At 41.9% G+C, this 16,594-nt stretch overlaps 2 protein-coding genes across 6 annotated transcripts in view; one reads left to right on the plus strand and one right to left on the minus strand.

Moving 5' to 3' along the window:
* Nucleotides 1–16,594, plus strand: part of Ptpn14 (protein tyrosine phosphatase non-receptor type 14) — a 161,610-nt gene that overhangs the window by 129,563 nt on the left and 15,453 nt on the right. For all 5 annotated transcript variants that reach the window (XM_074048336.1, XM_020186006.2, XM_020186011.2 and 2 more), the window contains 6 exons: nucleotides 1,125–1,203; nucleotides 3,053–4,527; nucleotides 8,674–8,817; nucleotides 9,929–10,147; nucleotides 13,741–13,869; nucleotides 16,188–16,422. In XM_074048336.1, coding sequence (XP_073904437.1) covers nucleotides 1,125–1,203; nucleotides 3,053–4,527; nucleotides 8,674–8,817; nucleotides 9,929–10,147; nucleotides 13,741–13,869; nucleotides 16,188–16,422 — 2,281 coding nt within the window. The remainder of the gene's footprint in view (nucleotides 1–1,124; nucleotides 1,204–3,052; nucleotides 4,528–8,673; nucleotides 8,818–9,928; nucleotides 10,148–13,740; nucleotides 13,870–16,187; nucleotides 16,423–16,594) is intronic.
* Smyd2 (SET and MYND domain containing 2) overlaps nucleotides 1,485–16,594 on the minus strand; it is an 84,559-nt gene continuing 69,449 nt past the window's right edge. Inside the window, exon 12 of the mRNA XM_074048340.1 lies at nucleotides 1,485–1,549. Coding sequence (XP_073904441.1) covers nucleotides 1,500–1,549 — 50 coding nt within the window. The 3' untranslated portion in view covers nucleotides 1,485–1,499. The remainder of the gene's footprint in view (nucleotides 1,550–16,594) is intronic.

The following is a 16,594-nucleotide window of genomic DNA, read 5'->3' on the forward strand; positions in this document are numbered from 1 at the left end:
TAGTGAGTACTGGTCTTCCTTTGAAAGATGCTGGGAGAGTGTGACCCCTGCTGGCTTTGGGTTTCTTGGTTTGATCTCTGCTTTTTAAAAGTCATCTTCTTCCTGAAACAGTAATCTTAAAATAATATCTATAAGGTCAATTAATAGAAACATAAGAGATCATCCTGTTCAGTGGCATATAAACTTCAGGATTTTTAAATCCCATATCAAAACTCTTTCATCAAACAAACTGTTCCTGGAACCTCATATCAGTAAAGTAGATACTGTTTGAGGTAGGGGGTGGGACTGGATTTCATTGAAGAAGCGTTATTTCTAATACTAAACAGCTTGCTCTAGATCACAGTAGAAAATAATTATATTTCCTTTGTTGGCTTGCCACAAATACTTGATCCATTAAAGTATTTTTTTCTTCCAAAGTTTTACCTTCTTGTGCAGCAGGAAGTGATTCAGACTGAGTCTAAATGGCATTCCTTGAGATCCTACAGAAAAAGTGCTGCACTGGGGTAGGAAGTAGATAGTTAGGCTAGATTACCTGCCAGGCCCTTCCCCCATTTGATTCTGCATGGGGAGGGTGAATAAGTGGACTTGAGAACTACACATAGTATTGTGGATCACATTTTAAAGTTTTATATAAATTTGCTACTGGGCCCACGTTAGTACTAACTCTGACCCCATTTGAGGTTGCTGTGGAACTGTGAACTACAATTATGGATTGTACTGGTGATAGGAACTTGTGGCTCCAGGAGGGAGCCAATTTTGAATAAAACAAACCAGGCTTCTATCTTTCTATTTCTTAGATGGGTCATCGTAATATACCTGTTCTGATTAAACTTACTAAGAAGGCATAGAATTTCACAAGTGTATGAGAAAATAGATAATGCATAGCTCCATCTAGTCCTTTGATTGTGGCTCTTTGTCTGATCTTGAGCCAACTTGTTTGTCACAAACTTTGTGAGGAGGTGGGGGTTCAGATGAGTGGAAGAGGTCACAGGGGTGGTTAGGGAGCAGCTGTAGTGTGCTTCCCTGTAGTTGGGGCTGGTGGGGATGGTGTGTGCTGGTTCTCTTGTGAGTCTTGGGCCATGTCTGCCATGGCCTCCCCAGCCCTGCTGTGTTCTCTGTTTCAGCCGAGGCAGCAGCCGTACATCTTGCCTCCCATGCACGTCCAGTGTGGCGAGCACTACTCGGAAACGCACACTTCACAAGGTAACTCTGACTTGCCATTTTCTCTTCTTAAGACAAAAGGTTGGGTACTGTTAAGGAAGGAAGAATTTTTTTTTAACATGACAGCAATATTCTCCTTTTAACTTTATCATTGCCTGAGTAACAGTAGCCACCAACTTCAACTTGTGAAAGGCCTAGAATATTAGTCATCCCTGAGAAAATATTTCCCAGAAGAGCCAAGGCAGTGGGCGCATTCTTGTCTCCTCCCCTTCTAAGGGGGTCAAGAGAGGAGAGCGACTGCTCAGCCCACCTGAATGCACTTCATGTTTGCTGACATGTCAGAAGTTTGTAGCGCTCGGTGAGTTTCTTAGGTGAGGAATACATGCATCTGTAATTGGAAGAAACACACTCTTAGTTGGTCTTTTAGCTTTTTTTTTTCTTTCATCTCTCCCTCTAGCCTCTTTCTTAGTATTTATTGCCTCTCAGAATAAACAAAATCCATTTCACTTCTCTTTTCTCCCAAAACATTTCCCAGGCAAAATGCAGAAACAAGCCCATTCGATTAGTAATAACAAGCTCAGTGGTAACAGTTGCCATTTACAGAGCAGTTATGGCGCGCCATGCATTAACTACTTCTGTGTATTGTCTCATTTAATCCTCAAGCTAAATCTAAGATGCTCTTACTTCCTTCTTACAGGTATAGAAACTGGGATACAGAGGTTCATGGTGGAGTTTGGATATGAAACTCAGTATCTTTCAATCATTATACTAACTGCATCTCAAGAAAGGAGATGGTAGAAAACCTCAGATGTTGACGTTATAGTGAATGGATCTTGAGTTTCTGTGTTAGCATCTCGTGGCTAGTTTGAATGCAATAGGAAAGCTTATGCATGAAAATCAACACAATCAAGAGCATTTGATACAGCAGTACTTTTTATAATCTGATGAGCAGAATCACACTATTTTCCAGGGCAGGCACCAAATCCACTGGAGGTAGATAAATCCCCACACATTGGTCTCTCTTTTTTCTTGCCTCTTGTGGAAGACTCTCATTTGGTCACCTTTGTCCACACCCTTCTTTTCAGACAGTTGACTATTTTCAATTACCCTTCTGGTTTTCACTTTTTCTTTATCTTTGTTTGTTCTTCTCATGCTTAAATCTACAGTGTGAGGACGAGTGTATTTAGGCTTCAGAAAAGTGCTAGAGGAACATGGATATCCAGAGTGGACTGACTTTAGAAATTTGTCATTGTATCTCTCTAGGTACTTCTTTATACTGTAATTAACTTTTACTTGAATTAACCTCCATAGTAGATCCAGAATGAGAGGAGTATGGCTAAAAGAACTGATTCTAATTTTGCTTGCCTTTATTGCTGCTCACAACCTAGCCATGCTGACATCCTAGTCATGTTATTTGTCTTGTTTTTTTATGAACACTCAGTAGTCACTTGGGTAAAGGAACCTTTTCCATTGTGGTCAGAAAGAGCAGTTCCAGGTCTGGATAATTTCAAATCTGTCATACTATTAAGGCCCTTGACTTCTGGCCCAAATATCCAGTCCTGTTGCTGAGCCCTGCACAAGAAGACAGGTCTACCCAATGTGAGGGTCATTATTGGAGACTGACCTCAAAACTCAGGGCAAAATGGAGAGCTTACCTCAATGACAAACATGCTATGTGTGCATACCTTTGTCTGTTTAGGGTCACTCTTTCTTTTCAGTATATTCTAAAGAATTCCTTCCATCTTATCCAAGCTATTATCAGAATGTGAGAGTGGAGACTGTGAGAGTTCACTCTTTATGACTTATTTAAGTTGCCCCACAAACATGGAGAAAAACTTTATTGAAACAGGACAGTGTGAAAATTCACATGCCTCTGTTTGACTTCTCATAGACAGCATTTTCCATGGGAACGAGGAAGTCTTGTATCGCAATTCTCACAACAGCCTGGACCTAAATTACTTGAATGGCACCGTCACCAATGGCAGTGTGTGTAGCGTTCACAGCATCAACTCCCTCAGCTGCTCCCAAAGCTTCATCCAGGCTTCTCCTGTATCCTCCAACCTCAGCATCCCTGGGAGTGATGTCATGCGGGCTGACTACATCCCTAGCCACCGGCATAGCGCAATCATCGTTCCGTCTTACAGGCCGACCCCCGATTATGAGACAGTCATGCGGCAGCTGAAGAGGGGGATGATGCATGCGGACAGCCAGAGCCAGTCTCTGCGGAACCTCAACATCATCAACACCCACGCCTACAACCAGCCAGAGGACCTGGTGTACAGCCAGCCCGAGATGCGGGACAGACACCACTACACCGTCCCATATGGGCCACAGGGGGGCTATAGTCACAAACTTGTTAGTCCATCTGACCAGATGAACCCAAAGAATAGTACTGTGCCCAGCAAGCCAGGGGCAAGTTCCATCTCACACACAGTGAGCACCCCTGAGTTGGCCAACATGCAGCTGCAAGGCACCCATAACTACAATGCAGCCCATATGCTCAAGAACTATCTCTTCAGACCGCCGCCCCCCTACCCACGGCCCCGCCCTGCCACCAGCACCCCAGACCTTGCCAGTCATCGCCACAAGTATGTCAGTGGCAGCAGCCCGGACCTGGTGACCCGGAAGGTGCAGCTGTCTGTGAAGACCTTCCAGGAAGACAGCTCTCCAGTGGTGCATCAGTCTCTCCAGGAGGTGAGCGAGCCCCTCACAGCCACCAAGCACCATGGCACAGTGAACAAGCGCCACAGCCTGGAGGTGATGAACAGCATGGTGCGTGGCATGGAAGCCATGACACTCAAGTCACTGCACATCCCCATGGTCCGCCGTAACACGTTCCGGGAGCAGGGGCCGCCAGAGGAAGACCCAGGGGCCCACGAGGTCCACCAGCTCCCACAGTATCACCACAAGAAGACCTTCTCTGATGCCACCATGCTGATCCACAGCAGCGAGAGCGAGGAGGAGGAGGAGGCTCCGGAGGCCGTGCCCCAGATCCCTGTGCTGCGGGAGAAGATGGAGTACAGCGCCCAGCTGCAGGCAGCCCTCGCCCGGATTCCAAACAAGCCCCCACCCGAGTACCCTGGACCAAGGAAAAGTGTCAGCAATGGGGCCCTGAGGCATGACCAGGGGAACCTCCCTACCGCCATCGCCAGGGCCAGGGTGCTGAGGCACGGGCCGGCTAAGGCCCTCAGTGTCTCCCGAACCGACCAGCTGGCCATCAACGGGTCCTCTCTTGGTCCCTCCATCTCCGAGCCTGACCTGACCAGCGTGAAGGAACGGGTCAAAAAAGAGCCTGTGAAGGAGAGGCCTGTGTCTGAGATGTTTTCCCTGGAGGATAGTATCATAGAGAGAGAGATGATGATTAGGGTAAGTGTCGTCCGTTTACAGCCTTTCAGAGCGAAATCACAGACACTTCAGGCACTGAAAGGGAGGAATGAGGCACCAGGGATGTGTTACGGTTTTAAACAATCATTGGGTATTTAATCATGGGTATTTTATTTCACCAAATGTTGGGTCCTGCCCTCTCAAGTACATCTTCCATTCTTATTGTGGCTTCTAGTACATACACTTGGCACAGAGCACTGTAGTTGAGTTCGCGTGTTAGTGAGGTCAATACCTAGGTCAGCGTTTTGCATTTAGTCAGGGCTCAAACTTCCAGTTGTGCGAACTGCTAGGTGCTTGCCTCCCAACATCTCTTAATGTCTTGGGATTTCTTTTGGAGCAGCAAGTTTTTTTTCTTTTTCTCCGATTAAATATTAAAAGAACATCATCTCTACAGAGTACCCTTTTCTGCATAGTTCTATATGTCAAGACTGTATTGTCTAGACTGTAATGTATCTAGCTTTAGTTTTAGATTTTTTTCAATAGCTGTTTAATACAAATTCAAGAAAACTATAGTAGCTGGATATGTAACTTGGAAGTTGACTTTTGAGCTTCAATTCCCCATCAGATTTGTTCATGTAAAGTTCATATGCATGTGTGTGAATATACACATACCTCGTTTGCACAAATGAATAGTATCTGAAGCTACACTCTGATGTTGGATATGAACAACCCCCCTTCAGAATACATACAATTCAGATGGCCAGTTCTATTACTAAAGCAAGACTATGCAGGTAATAGGTGCTCATGTAGAAAAACAAAGGAATCTGGCTCTTACTAATGAGAACATGGCTGGATTGTAGTCTCTACCTTTGAAAAAACAACTCCACTGCTTCTTTTCTTGGAAATTTTCACTTCCTTAAAATGATCATTTAATTATGTAACTAATCAAACTCAGATTGACTTCTTTTCATTCACCACAGCTGCACGTCAGGTAGCTGGGCCTTCTTTTAGGAACTCTAGGACAGTTTCAGTTTAAATTTGCTTTGATAGAGTTCAGGAGACTCCATTTCTGAGTTTTCCAAATTCACCCTTGGAAATCAACCTGAAGAGAATAATCAAGGGCCAAAGTTTTAAGGAGGCCAAGTTGCTGACTTCAGAAATCTAATCTAGGGCAAATTTGTTTACTTTAGAAAAACCTTAAGGACACTCATCCTAACAGTTTTGATCATCAGTGGGGTAGTGCTAAGAGTTGGTATGGGCATAAATTTTCCATTTTTTGCAAGCCAGAGGGAAATTGTGAAATTTATACCTGTGCCTCAGGCAAACAGAGGGAGATTGTGAAATTTATACCTGTGCCTCAGGCAATGAAAACCTTTGGCTGGGGATGGAGTGACATGTGAGGGTGGGTGCCATGGGGAAAGAACTTCCCCAGCTTGGAAAAAAAGTAATTCATTGGTATAAAGAGATTTTTTTTTTCAACACTTTTTGGCCCCAGGCCTCTTAAGAGCAACATTAGCATCAAGAATCAAATAGTCTAAGCATTCATCTGAGCTGTTTCTTCTGCCAAGTTGATGCATAATGATGTCCACATGGTCCTGTAACCTCATTTTGGTCATATTCTTCCTCTTCTCTTGTTACCCATATTAAACAAACAGCCTGTAGCCAAAATCATGGCATTGGTCTCCACTGAGAGCTTCGGCGCATTATCACAAAGGAGCCAGGGGTTTTCTGCTGTTCTCACCCATATGCTATTTCATTCCATCCATGTGGATAATAGCAACTAGCAAATTTCACCCACTAACTCTTAGTTCAGGAACATAATTGCCCCAGACCTATTTCATCTTCCCTGTTAATTTTTTCTGGAGTCCCAAACACTCAGGAGCTCAAGGACTGCTACCCTCAGCCAGCTTCCTGACCTCAAAGGAAGCTTAGGAGTCGTCCGGGAGCCAGGAGGCCAGGCGGGATGGGGACCATGCCAGTGGCTTGGATACCCAAGATGATTTTTCATCTTTTTTTTTTTTACTGCACAATATCACCTGCTAACCTAGGCAGCATCCCCACAGCTCAGATACTTGTCCTCACCACAGGCAGCTTTTGTCAGTTTAATAGGAATGGATGAGACAGAGGCTGCCATGGTCATCTTGGGCCCTCTCAAATAACAGAACAGTGAGAAACTTTAAGCAAAAGGAAACACAGGTATGGTAAGAATTTGCCCTGTGGGCAGCACTCCTCATTCTAGAGCCTTGTCTATGTGATGAATGACTTAGGCCTGCTAGCTTGAAGCTACTTCCCTGCTTCCACCCCACTAACCAGAAGTCAGGTCTCTGTGTTTGATTTTTACAGCTGCTGAAAAACTAGTAGGATGAGTGAGAAGGAGCTAAGACACAAGTCCATTTCCCTATGCAGGTAGTGGTCCTTTCCTAAGAGAGACAGTATAATCCTTTTTTTCTCTTAGGCTCAAATGTGATCTCCCTGTAGTATAGAGGTAGAAAGGAAGGAGATCTTTGAGGACTTCAAGTCATTTTTTTCCTGAGGTATTGCTGTCTCAAAACTTTGAGACATTCCAACTAAAAGAGGTGACTAGAGGGAGCAGGGTAGGGGACCTGGGATGACTTACCTTTCACAAAGATTAACTATTAAGCAAACCAATAACCAAAAATTTAAATCCAAAATCTTGTCCTGAGGGATGCCTAGAATTGAGAAACCAAGGCTTGTTTTAAGATTTTTTTTTAGCTGGAAGTCTGTGGCTACTTTTCACACTTGTCAGAGTTCATCCTCCTCTGAGATTGCACCTTTGGTTTGTTCTGTGATTCAGCCCATCACTGAATAGGTATCCTGTTGGCAGCATCACTCACAAAGGCTTCATTTTGCTGAGTGCAGGAGACTTTGTGGTGACAACGTACATGCCATAGGCTGTAATGCCATTCCTGCCATCCCAATTAGAATAATCTGTGTGATCTACCAGTATCTTGGCTCCATCGAGACACCTCTCTGGGGAGTAAATTTATAAATGATAAAAAGAAAACAAGTCTAATGGCTTGAAAAGAAACCAGAGATGAGATAACCCCTTTCTCTATGGCAGTCATAAGAATCTGCAAATTGATTTCACTTCAGTTTTCACTGAAATCATCAACACTGTCAAACTTATCTGTTTCTGTGCTTAATGAAGTCCCTCTGTTCTTCCCTTGTTGTTTAAAACAAGAATTTCCAGGAAATGCTTTTTGTGAGCTGCCTGAAATGATTAAGTAGGTTTTCATTGCTCTACCCATTCTAAGGACATGAGAAAGCCCAATAGTGGCCCTAATAGCCAGAACCCTGACTGCTCCAGGTTAGACCACAGGTTGTATGAGGATAGAGTTTGGCCATGGGAAAGCCATAAAGGAAGGCTACATGGAATCACAATCCCTTCCCCCAAGTGATCTGCTAAGCTTCCAAATCCATTTGTGCTTCTTTCCATGACTTAGTCATAGCCATTAAATGTAGCCAGTGGGAGCCATGGCATTCATTCCTTTGGATTCCTGGATGAGTGTGAAGAACAATGGCTGGTGTATCATCTTACATGACCACCAGCTAGGCTTCATTGTTGATGATCTTGCTAAACTAAACTACATCAGCTCTTGTCTGGGGCTGATGCCAGTAGGGACCCTAAGGATGAGAAGTTAAATAGGAGATTCACCTCTTTAGCATGAGCTTCTCAGGATGGAAACATAGGAAGATTTTCTACTGTGATTTTTGTATCTGGATCTCTCAGTCAACAAAGTGTTTTACAAGTTTTATACCATTCAGCCTCTGCAAAATGCCTGTCACCGTGATTAGATAAGATTATTGATATAACTCTGTTTCTGTTTTCCTCGCCTTATCTTTCTCCAGCCCTTATCATTCTAAAGTGTATTGTATGGACCTCTCCACCTTTTCTTTGTGAACCCTATGACAGGGTATTCTTGTTAGGGCATCTGTTATTTATCTATCTAATGAGTGAATTAATTAAAAATAAAACCTCAGAGGTCCTGTAGGAACTGGCTTCCTCAGGCACAGTGGGAATAATGGGAGGGCTGTTTGAATCTGCCTTGCTAATGGTGATCATCTGCATTCCTTGGCTGGAGAGTTATAGATTTGAGGAGATTAAAACACATTCCAACCTTCCACTGGTATTATAAACAATGAGAACATGCCTTTTCTTGCCTCAAGAATCTAGAGAAGCAGAAGATGGCAGGCCTGGAGGCACAGAAGAGGCCCCTGATGTTGGCAGCATTGAATGGGCTCTCAGTGGCTCGGGTCTCTGGGCGGGAAGAAAGTCGACATGATGCCACCCGAGTTCCCATGGATGAGAGGGTAAGTGCCAGGCTTGTCAGGTGTGTGATTCACTCTCTGTAGTCTCCACATCCCAAAGCTCACTCCCTGTCCAAACATGCCAACACTGTTTGATGAATTAATTCTTCAGTTTGAGAGTAGGAAGGTCTTGTCTAACTGCATGGCTTAAATCAGTTCTTTCCAACATCCAGTGTTTCTCTGTTCTGGTCTTCCTGCTTCATCAAGTTGGTGTATCCATACTTGACTAAAAAGAACAGCTTTTAACAAGTTGTATGACCAAGGTCAAGTCAATTACTTTTTGCCTGTTTTCTTTTCTATAAGATGAGAAAGTCAAACAATTTCTGTAGCGCTCCATGACTTGTGTGAATTACTGCTATTCCCTAGGAAATGATTATTTTATCCAAGAATTTATAGAATTCTTTTAATGTAGGTAGAAAATGCAGTTGGCTTATAGTTATTAGCATAATGCTTCATGAGAACTTTGAGTTTGAAAAGCAAAAACTTGCTGTGTTTTAGAGATGGAGAAAGGCTCCTCAAAGTTCCTGAATTTGCCGTCAGAAGTTAAGATACAAGTTGTCTAAATTTAAGAGAGCTAGTAAAATTATAGTGTTAGGTTTCTGACAGCAGATATTCAGTATTTGGAGCCAAAAAGGACATCTAGAGAGATCAGGTAATCTAGTTAATACAATGTTATCGTAATTAGTAATTTGGCCAAGAAGAGGAAAAAAAAAAAGGAGGAGGGGGAAGGAAGGATTTATATATCTGTGGACCAGAATTTTAAAATTTAGCTCAGTAGAAACAGCTGTGTACATAGAGGACCAGATGTTCAGATAACAAAATTAACAATCTGCTTCTTATTAGGACTTTAAGCAGGTGTTAATAGCAGAAGTATTGGTTTTTAGTTTCAACTCACACCAGTTCTTGCAGATTTTTCCATTTTATGAGTGAGAAGTAAAATGGTTATCAGACAAGAGAAACTAGCAGTGTGGTTAACAATGAGATCAGTACTGTCTACTTGTCCACACTGAAATCTCTCAACACTGTCACTGTGAATATTGAAGGAGATCTGGTTGTTTTATTGGAGTTTTGGGACAAGGTAATTCACAGAGCTGAACATTAATTTCTGCTGCAGTTCAGAACCCTGAAGAAGAAGTTAGAAGAGGGAATGGTGTTCACAGAGTACGAGCAAATTCCAAAGAAAAAGGCAAATGGTATTTTCAGCACCGCAGCTCTACCAGAAAATGCTGAGCGCAGCAGAATCCGAGAAGTCGTCCCTTACGAGGAGAACCGAGTGGAGCTAATCCCAACCAAAGAAAACAACACAGGCTACATCAATGCCTCGCACATCAAGGTGAGAAGGGGAACACGCTGGATCAGCACCTCAAGATCAACTCAAGATTGCTGGTGAAGCTTCCTTTTCTTGGTCTCTTTTTATGGGGTTTTGCTAACTTTTTACCCAGACTGGCCTTGAACCATGGTCCTTCCAATCTCAACCTCTTGAGTAGCTAGGATTACAGGTATGAGCCACCACACCCAGCAATTATCTTTTCTTTTTTAAAAAAATTTCTGAGGTATAATTGATACACAAAATTGCACATATTTAATGTATACGTTTTGATGAGGTTAGACATATATACATACCAGTGGCGATATCCATCACCACTAAAATTTTCGTTGTTCTTTTTGTGTGTATGTGATAAGAACATTTTACATGAGATCTAGCATCTTAACATATAAGCCTGCTACAAAAGGACAAATGATTCCATGTTTATGACATACTTAAAATAGTCAAACTCATAGAAGCAGCAAAAAGAATACTGGTTGCTAGAAGCTGTAGAAAATGTGGAATTGTTGATCAATGGATATGTGTATGCAAGAAGAATAAATTCTAGAAGAATAAAAAAAAAAGATTGCTGGTAAAAAGAAAATGCAGGGAGAAGAAATGTGTAGGTGTTATACTAGAGCTTGCCCCCAATTAGGGAGAGCTTTTGAAGTCCCATGTTTTTCTTAGTGAACTGAAGGAGACGTTTGTCACTGCAGAGAGAGGAATGTCTAGTAGCAGTCTCAGGAAAAACCTCAGGTCAGCTGTTTCCAAAATTTGCTCATTACAGAGGATTGAGCTCATTCTTTCTCTGTGGGCTGTAATCTCCGTTCCTTCCCCTCCCCCCCAAAAAAAAAAACCCTCAGGAGAAACTGGGGATTGTCTTTTCAGATTGTAATTAGCATGTGATTTGTGACTTCCAAAACCTCAGTAGTCATGGGTATTTATTCTCATTGAAGTTTTTATTCAATAGCAACAAACTATCATTTCTTCCTTAAAATACTATGGGTTATTCATTTTAGAGCTGAAGCTCCAATTTTGCATGACATTTAGAAGAGTGGACAAATTTAGTTTATATGTAAACCATAAGGCTGAGGTTGATATTGAATCTGGCGAGATTTGCCACATTAGTCAATGAATTGGTGGTGTTGGATTTTTGTTAATATTTCAGATACTTTAGACCTTCATATCTCAGTATTTCAAAGCTTAACTGGACTCTAGTTAGAACTTATAGCTATGATACATGTGTATTCAGGCAAATATTTCCTAAATAGCTTACCTTCCCCAGGAGTCCTAATAACTGAACATATTTAGTTAGAATAGTACCACTTGCTCTGAACTCTGAAGTGGAAGAATTTCTCCATACAGTAATCCAGTCAGTTGTTCTAGGAAGTTCCCCTTCATAGTCTATTGTGTTGAGTAGCTTTCGAAACCTGTTCCCAGCTACAGAATTTGCAAAGGATGCTGTGGTTGGGTTTAGTGTTTTTGTGCAAAGAGCATAGATAGATAGATAGATAGATAGATAGATAGATAGATAGATAGATAGATAAGGATGCATTGTCAAAAAGAAATTGAGCTGCGCATGGTGGTGCATACCTGTTACCTCAGCACTTGGGTGGCTGAGGCAGGAAGATCGTGAGTTTGAGGCCAGCCTGGGCTACATAGCAAAACCTTGTCTCAAAAAAAAGAGAAGGAAAGAAACATGAAAAAAGCAATCAGTGATCACAGACCATATTGGCTGTCCTTATTTTAAGGAATAGGAACTAAAACAATAAAAATGAACCCCAGGAAGGTCTTAAGCAAACTGATCTTAGTTTAGATTATGAAATAATGAGCTGAATAATATACTCAAAGATGCAGATGACACAGCTGCCTCTTGATCGAGTGACTATGAAAATCTCACAGAGAAGTATTCTTCTGTCCTCTTCCCTTGGCCAAGTCTCTTCCACCATTTTCCATCTGCTCTTTAGAAACAGCTGTCACTCTGCATAAATGGTGCCCATTGGGTATTGTTACCCGAGATGCCTTCCTTTCTTCAGCATTCTCTGAGGCCTGTATTTCATCTTGTGGATCCAGGGTAGACACGGATGCATTTAATAGACCCATAGAGCTTGCAAGAACTTGTCCTTGTGTTTTTGGAATAGAGTTGTACGTTTTGTCAATGTTTTCTCCCCTGAGTTCCAAGCAGCCATTAACACAATACAGAGATTTATTTGCTCCAGAAGTGGAATCACATCTGTGAAATCTACCTCGGTAGCATTGGTTGTTGTGTTTTTAATGCAGTTTTTAATACCCTCCTGTCAATACTCGGAGTATGCTAAAAGGCCCCAGGCAGCAGCATTCTCTGGAAGTATTTATGGTTCCTATATGTTGGGTGCCAGGAAGGCTAATGTTTAAAATCACAATTCACAAACAAACCAGACTCCCAGCCAGTGAGTATATGAATGTTATCTCCCACTAGTTCTTGGAAAATGGATTTTTCTTGCCAGCTTTGACCTAAACATATCTTGTGTAATGAGACAACAACTAACATTGTTTCTGTTTGAATCAAGTTAGCATATAGTTTGATAAAATAAATGAGGGGGGAAGTTTCAAACAATGATCACTTCATTGCTCACAGAATTCTCTAGAGGTCTACATTGCATGGATATGTAAGGAGGCTTATCTTTGCCTATCAAGGCACAGGAATAGAAGGAGAGGCAAAAACTTCCTCCAAAGGCCATCATTTCACCTTGATAGTATTACCTTCAGTGCTTTGGGCACAACTTATTTACGATTCTCTGCAGGTGACATTCACAACTCTAGTATTATCCTCCCACAATCTTCCTGTCCTACATGGGAGAATAATTTTATTTCCAAAAATCATCACATGACTCCGTAGATCAGTTGGATTCTCTGTTACTGCACAAGTGAAGTTACTGATAAAATGTTATGTACTGTTGGAAGTATGTTCATCACATCTTTGCCATACATATTTAGTTAGAGCAGCAGTGACAGCAGAGGTTTATGACATGCTTCACATCAGGTCAGCAGGAGAAAGATTACTCCAAAAGGGATGTCATAGATTTTTTTTTTAATTGTTTAAGGGGGTGCCCCCAAATAGTCATTTTTAAACTGTGGATAACAACACAATGGTATTGTAAAGCTAATTTAATGGTCCTAGTCACTTTTATATGTGTTTATGTTCTATTGAAATAAATTAGAATAGCGAAACGAATGCAAAGTATCAGAATACATTGCACATGGTAAACATAACTTTGTTTCAGTAACAAATCCTATAAAGTTTGACATATACATATTTACATAGTGTATATTTACCTATATGTGCATATATGTGTGTATGTATATACATGTGTATGTATGTATATAAAATATGGTTTTAATATGTGCAAACTGTCAGTTGCAGTCAGAAAAGATCAGGTAAATATATCTTGAAAAGCTTGAGTGACCAAAAAATTTTTTTGTGTCATTAGTTGTTTATGGTGACAACAGTTTATGGTTTTTGATAATTGCACTAAGCTGTTGGGCTCAAAAAAATTAACCAAATTTGAAGGAGGCTATAAATGGACAGGTGACCATTCTGGTCTTGGGGTTCCTTTACTGATGCTTTTCTTGGCCTTCAGGTGGTGGTTGGTGGGGCAGAATGGCACTACATTGCAACTCAGGGACCTCTGCCACACACATGCCACGACTTCTGGCAAATGGTATGGGAGCAGGGAGTGAACGTCATCGCCATGGTCACTGCAGAGGAGGTAAGTGGCGTGGCTCCCTCCCTGCTTTCCTGGAAACGGATGGCCAGGAGATGGGCCTGGTGCCAGTGACTTTGCTGCCCACTCCTCCTCCCTGCAGCTCTGTTTCTTCTTAAATCCTTTTCCTTTTGGCGTGTGTCTTCTTTCTTTTCTTGCTTCCATGTAGATTTTTCCCCCAGAAACAATATCTTGTTGAGGTTTTTTCTCTCTCATTTTCATTTGGCTTTTAACTCTTTTCTTTGTATTGCCATGCAGTACAATGAAAACAAAGCAACACAAAACCAAAAACGACCATACTTGAATTCAACCAGCTAACTGTGTGTGCCAAACAAAGCAGTGAACTTTCCACTGGAATTTGAGCTCAGGCTCTCTGGATACGTGGACGTACATTCCCAATCCCAGGCACAACCAGCTCCCCAGGCCATTCTGCTTATCAGCTGGAAAGGCCAGCACCAGAAGCTGTTGTTCTTGGAGGGTTCTCTATTCTTTGGGGAGAAAAAATATATATCTTTTTTTTTCCTTTGCCAAGCCAAGTACAGTTTTTCTGTTGTACCTGGAGAGCCCTGTGTGATGTTACACAATCTGGAATGCACTGCCCTCTGATCCTGCCAGCCTGCAGCTGCCACTGGGAGAAAAAGCATTGTGTTTCCTCTCTTGTTATGGTCTCTGTTTTGATTAACCATCTCTGTTTTGATCCTTTCATGAAATTTCAACTTAAGTTTTTAAAGTCACTTAGGGGACTTAGCTTCATTCATTTTTTAACCAGTATTCATGATACTGCTGTACCTATTTCTTAACAGTTATGAGGGGGCCAGGAGAAGAGAGAATTGGGGGTGGGGGAAGGTATATCCTCTACTGACTGTTCTGGGTAATTGCTTTCTAGAACAGTCTATGAGAAGAGAGTAGAGAAGGGGAATATCAAACTTCTTAAAGCCATTCATACTTCCTAGGCTGACCTTTTGTCTGACCTTCCCAACTAAGTGAATCTTCCTTAAAGTATCTAGACTAGATTCATCACCTCATGGATCACATGCAATGCAGAGGATTTATTCAACTGAATACAGTTTGCCACCTGTGCTGTCTTTGGGGCATGTGATACACAATTCTCACTCCTATCGCCATGAAGCTTACATACTAATAGGAACCACAGTAAAAAGTAAACAGAAGAACTAACCTAAGATAGTAGCAAATGCCACAGAGCAAATGGAACAAGGTAATAGGAAGGAGAGTGACTGAGGGGGCTGCTTTAAGTCAAGTGGGCAGCCAAGATCCTTTTGACCTGAGACTAAGTGACAAGAAAGGACCTGCCATCTTAAAACAAGTAGAGTCTAATGATCTGTGAGATATCCAAGGACTTATCATCTCTTACAAATCCAGACGTGATTTAGGTATTAAGCAGAAATATATATTCAAGATCTCAGGTAAGCCCACTTTTGCAGGAGTGGTATAACTTCAAACTAAAGGAGATTTGTTCATTAAACCCTACAGACACAGACAAGATTGATTATATCCCCCAAAAAATGCATTGCTTTACAAGTAGGCTAGTCATTAGGGTTCCTCTAAACAGCCATTAGGGCTTTCAGAGCTCCCAAACACCTCTACAGCTGTGTGCTCTGTGTGCCTTCTTCTTTGCATCTAGTCTCTGCCTTGGAGCTCTTCCTCAATCACCAGCCCCTTCACACTTTCCACATTACTCCAGTGACTTAAAAACTGTGCAGAACTTAAAAGTAGGCCTTTTGAAAATGGTTGGCAATGCATCACCTCAGAAAAGATGATAAAATTAAGGGAAAAAGAATGGTGCTTTTGCCAGCTGTTCTGTTTCACATGTAAGTTGAACTAAAGCAAATGAGTCAGGCTGAAAAAAATATGAGATTGACACTAGGTGATAGGGACAGTGTAGAAGTCAGTGCGGTGTAATAGAGTCCTATGCTGAACATCAGAATGAGACGCAGGGCCGAGAATCGTCACTGTGTCTCCCCTGCTAAAATCCTTTGGGTGGCTTCCCATTGTCCATGGAGTGAAATCCAAGCTGCCTACCCTAGACTGTGAAGACTTCCCTTTTTTGAGCACACCAACCTTATTCCCTTTTGTACTTTTCTTTTCTCTAAATTTTTCCCTTGATGTAATTGTCATTGTAAATCTTGTTATTATTAGTCTTAGCCAAACTGTAGAGAATCTGCCTAATGATAGACACTGCACAGTACCCCCACTGAGTTATTGATTTAGGAACTTTTCATGTTTTCTTCTTTCTCAGCTCTTAAGATTAAGATGTTAGCAGTTCCCCTGACTTATTTCCAATTTTGCTTTTGTGTGTGATGTAGGAGGGCGGAAGGACCAAAAGCCACCGATATTGGCCCAAACTGGGGTCCAAGCACAGCTCTGCCACCTATGGCAAGTTCAAGGTCACCACAAAGTTCCGAACAGATTCTGGTTGCTATGCAACCACAGGCTTGAAGGTCAAGCACCTTTTGTCTGGGCAAGAAAGGACAGTGTGGCATTTGCAATATACTGACTGGCCGGATCATGGCTGCCCAGAGGATGTCCAAGGATTTTTATGTAAGTCTGTGTTTTACCGAACTGGGTCTTGCCAGCAGCAGAACTCCAGTTTCATTGGAGGTAAATGGAATGAGAGGATGCTTTCTCTTTCAGGGCAAAGTATTATAAGATTGGAGAGTCTGTACTTTTATTACTATGCAGAACAGAAAAGAGTGTCACTTATATTTTGTTT

This window comes from Castor canadensis, chromosome 11, assembly GCF_047511655.1.
Source record: "Castor canadensis chromosome 11, mCasCan1.hap1v2, whole genome shotgun sequence".
Lineage (NCBI taxonomy): Eukaryota > Metazoa > Chordata > Mammalia > Rodentia > Castoridae > Castor > Castor canadensis.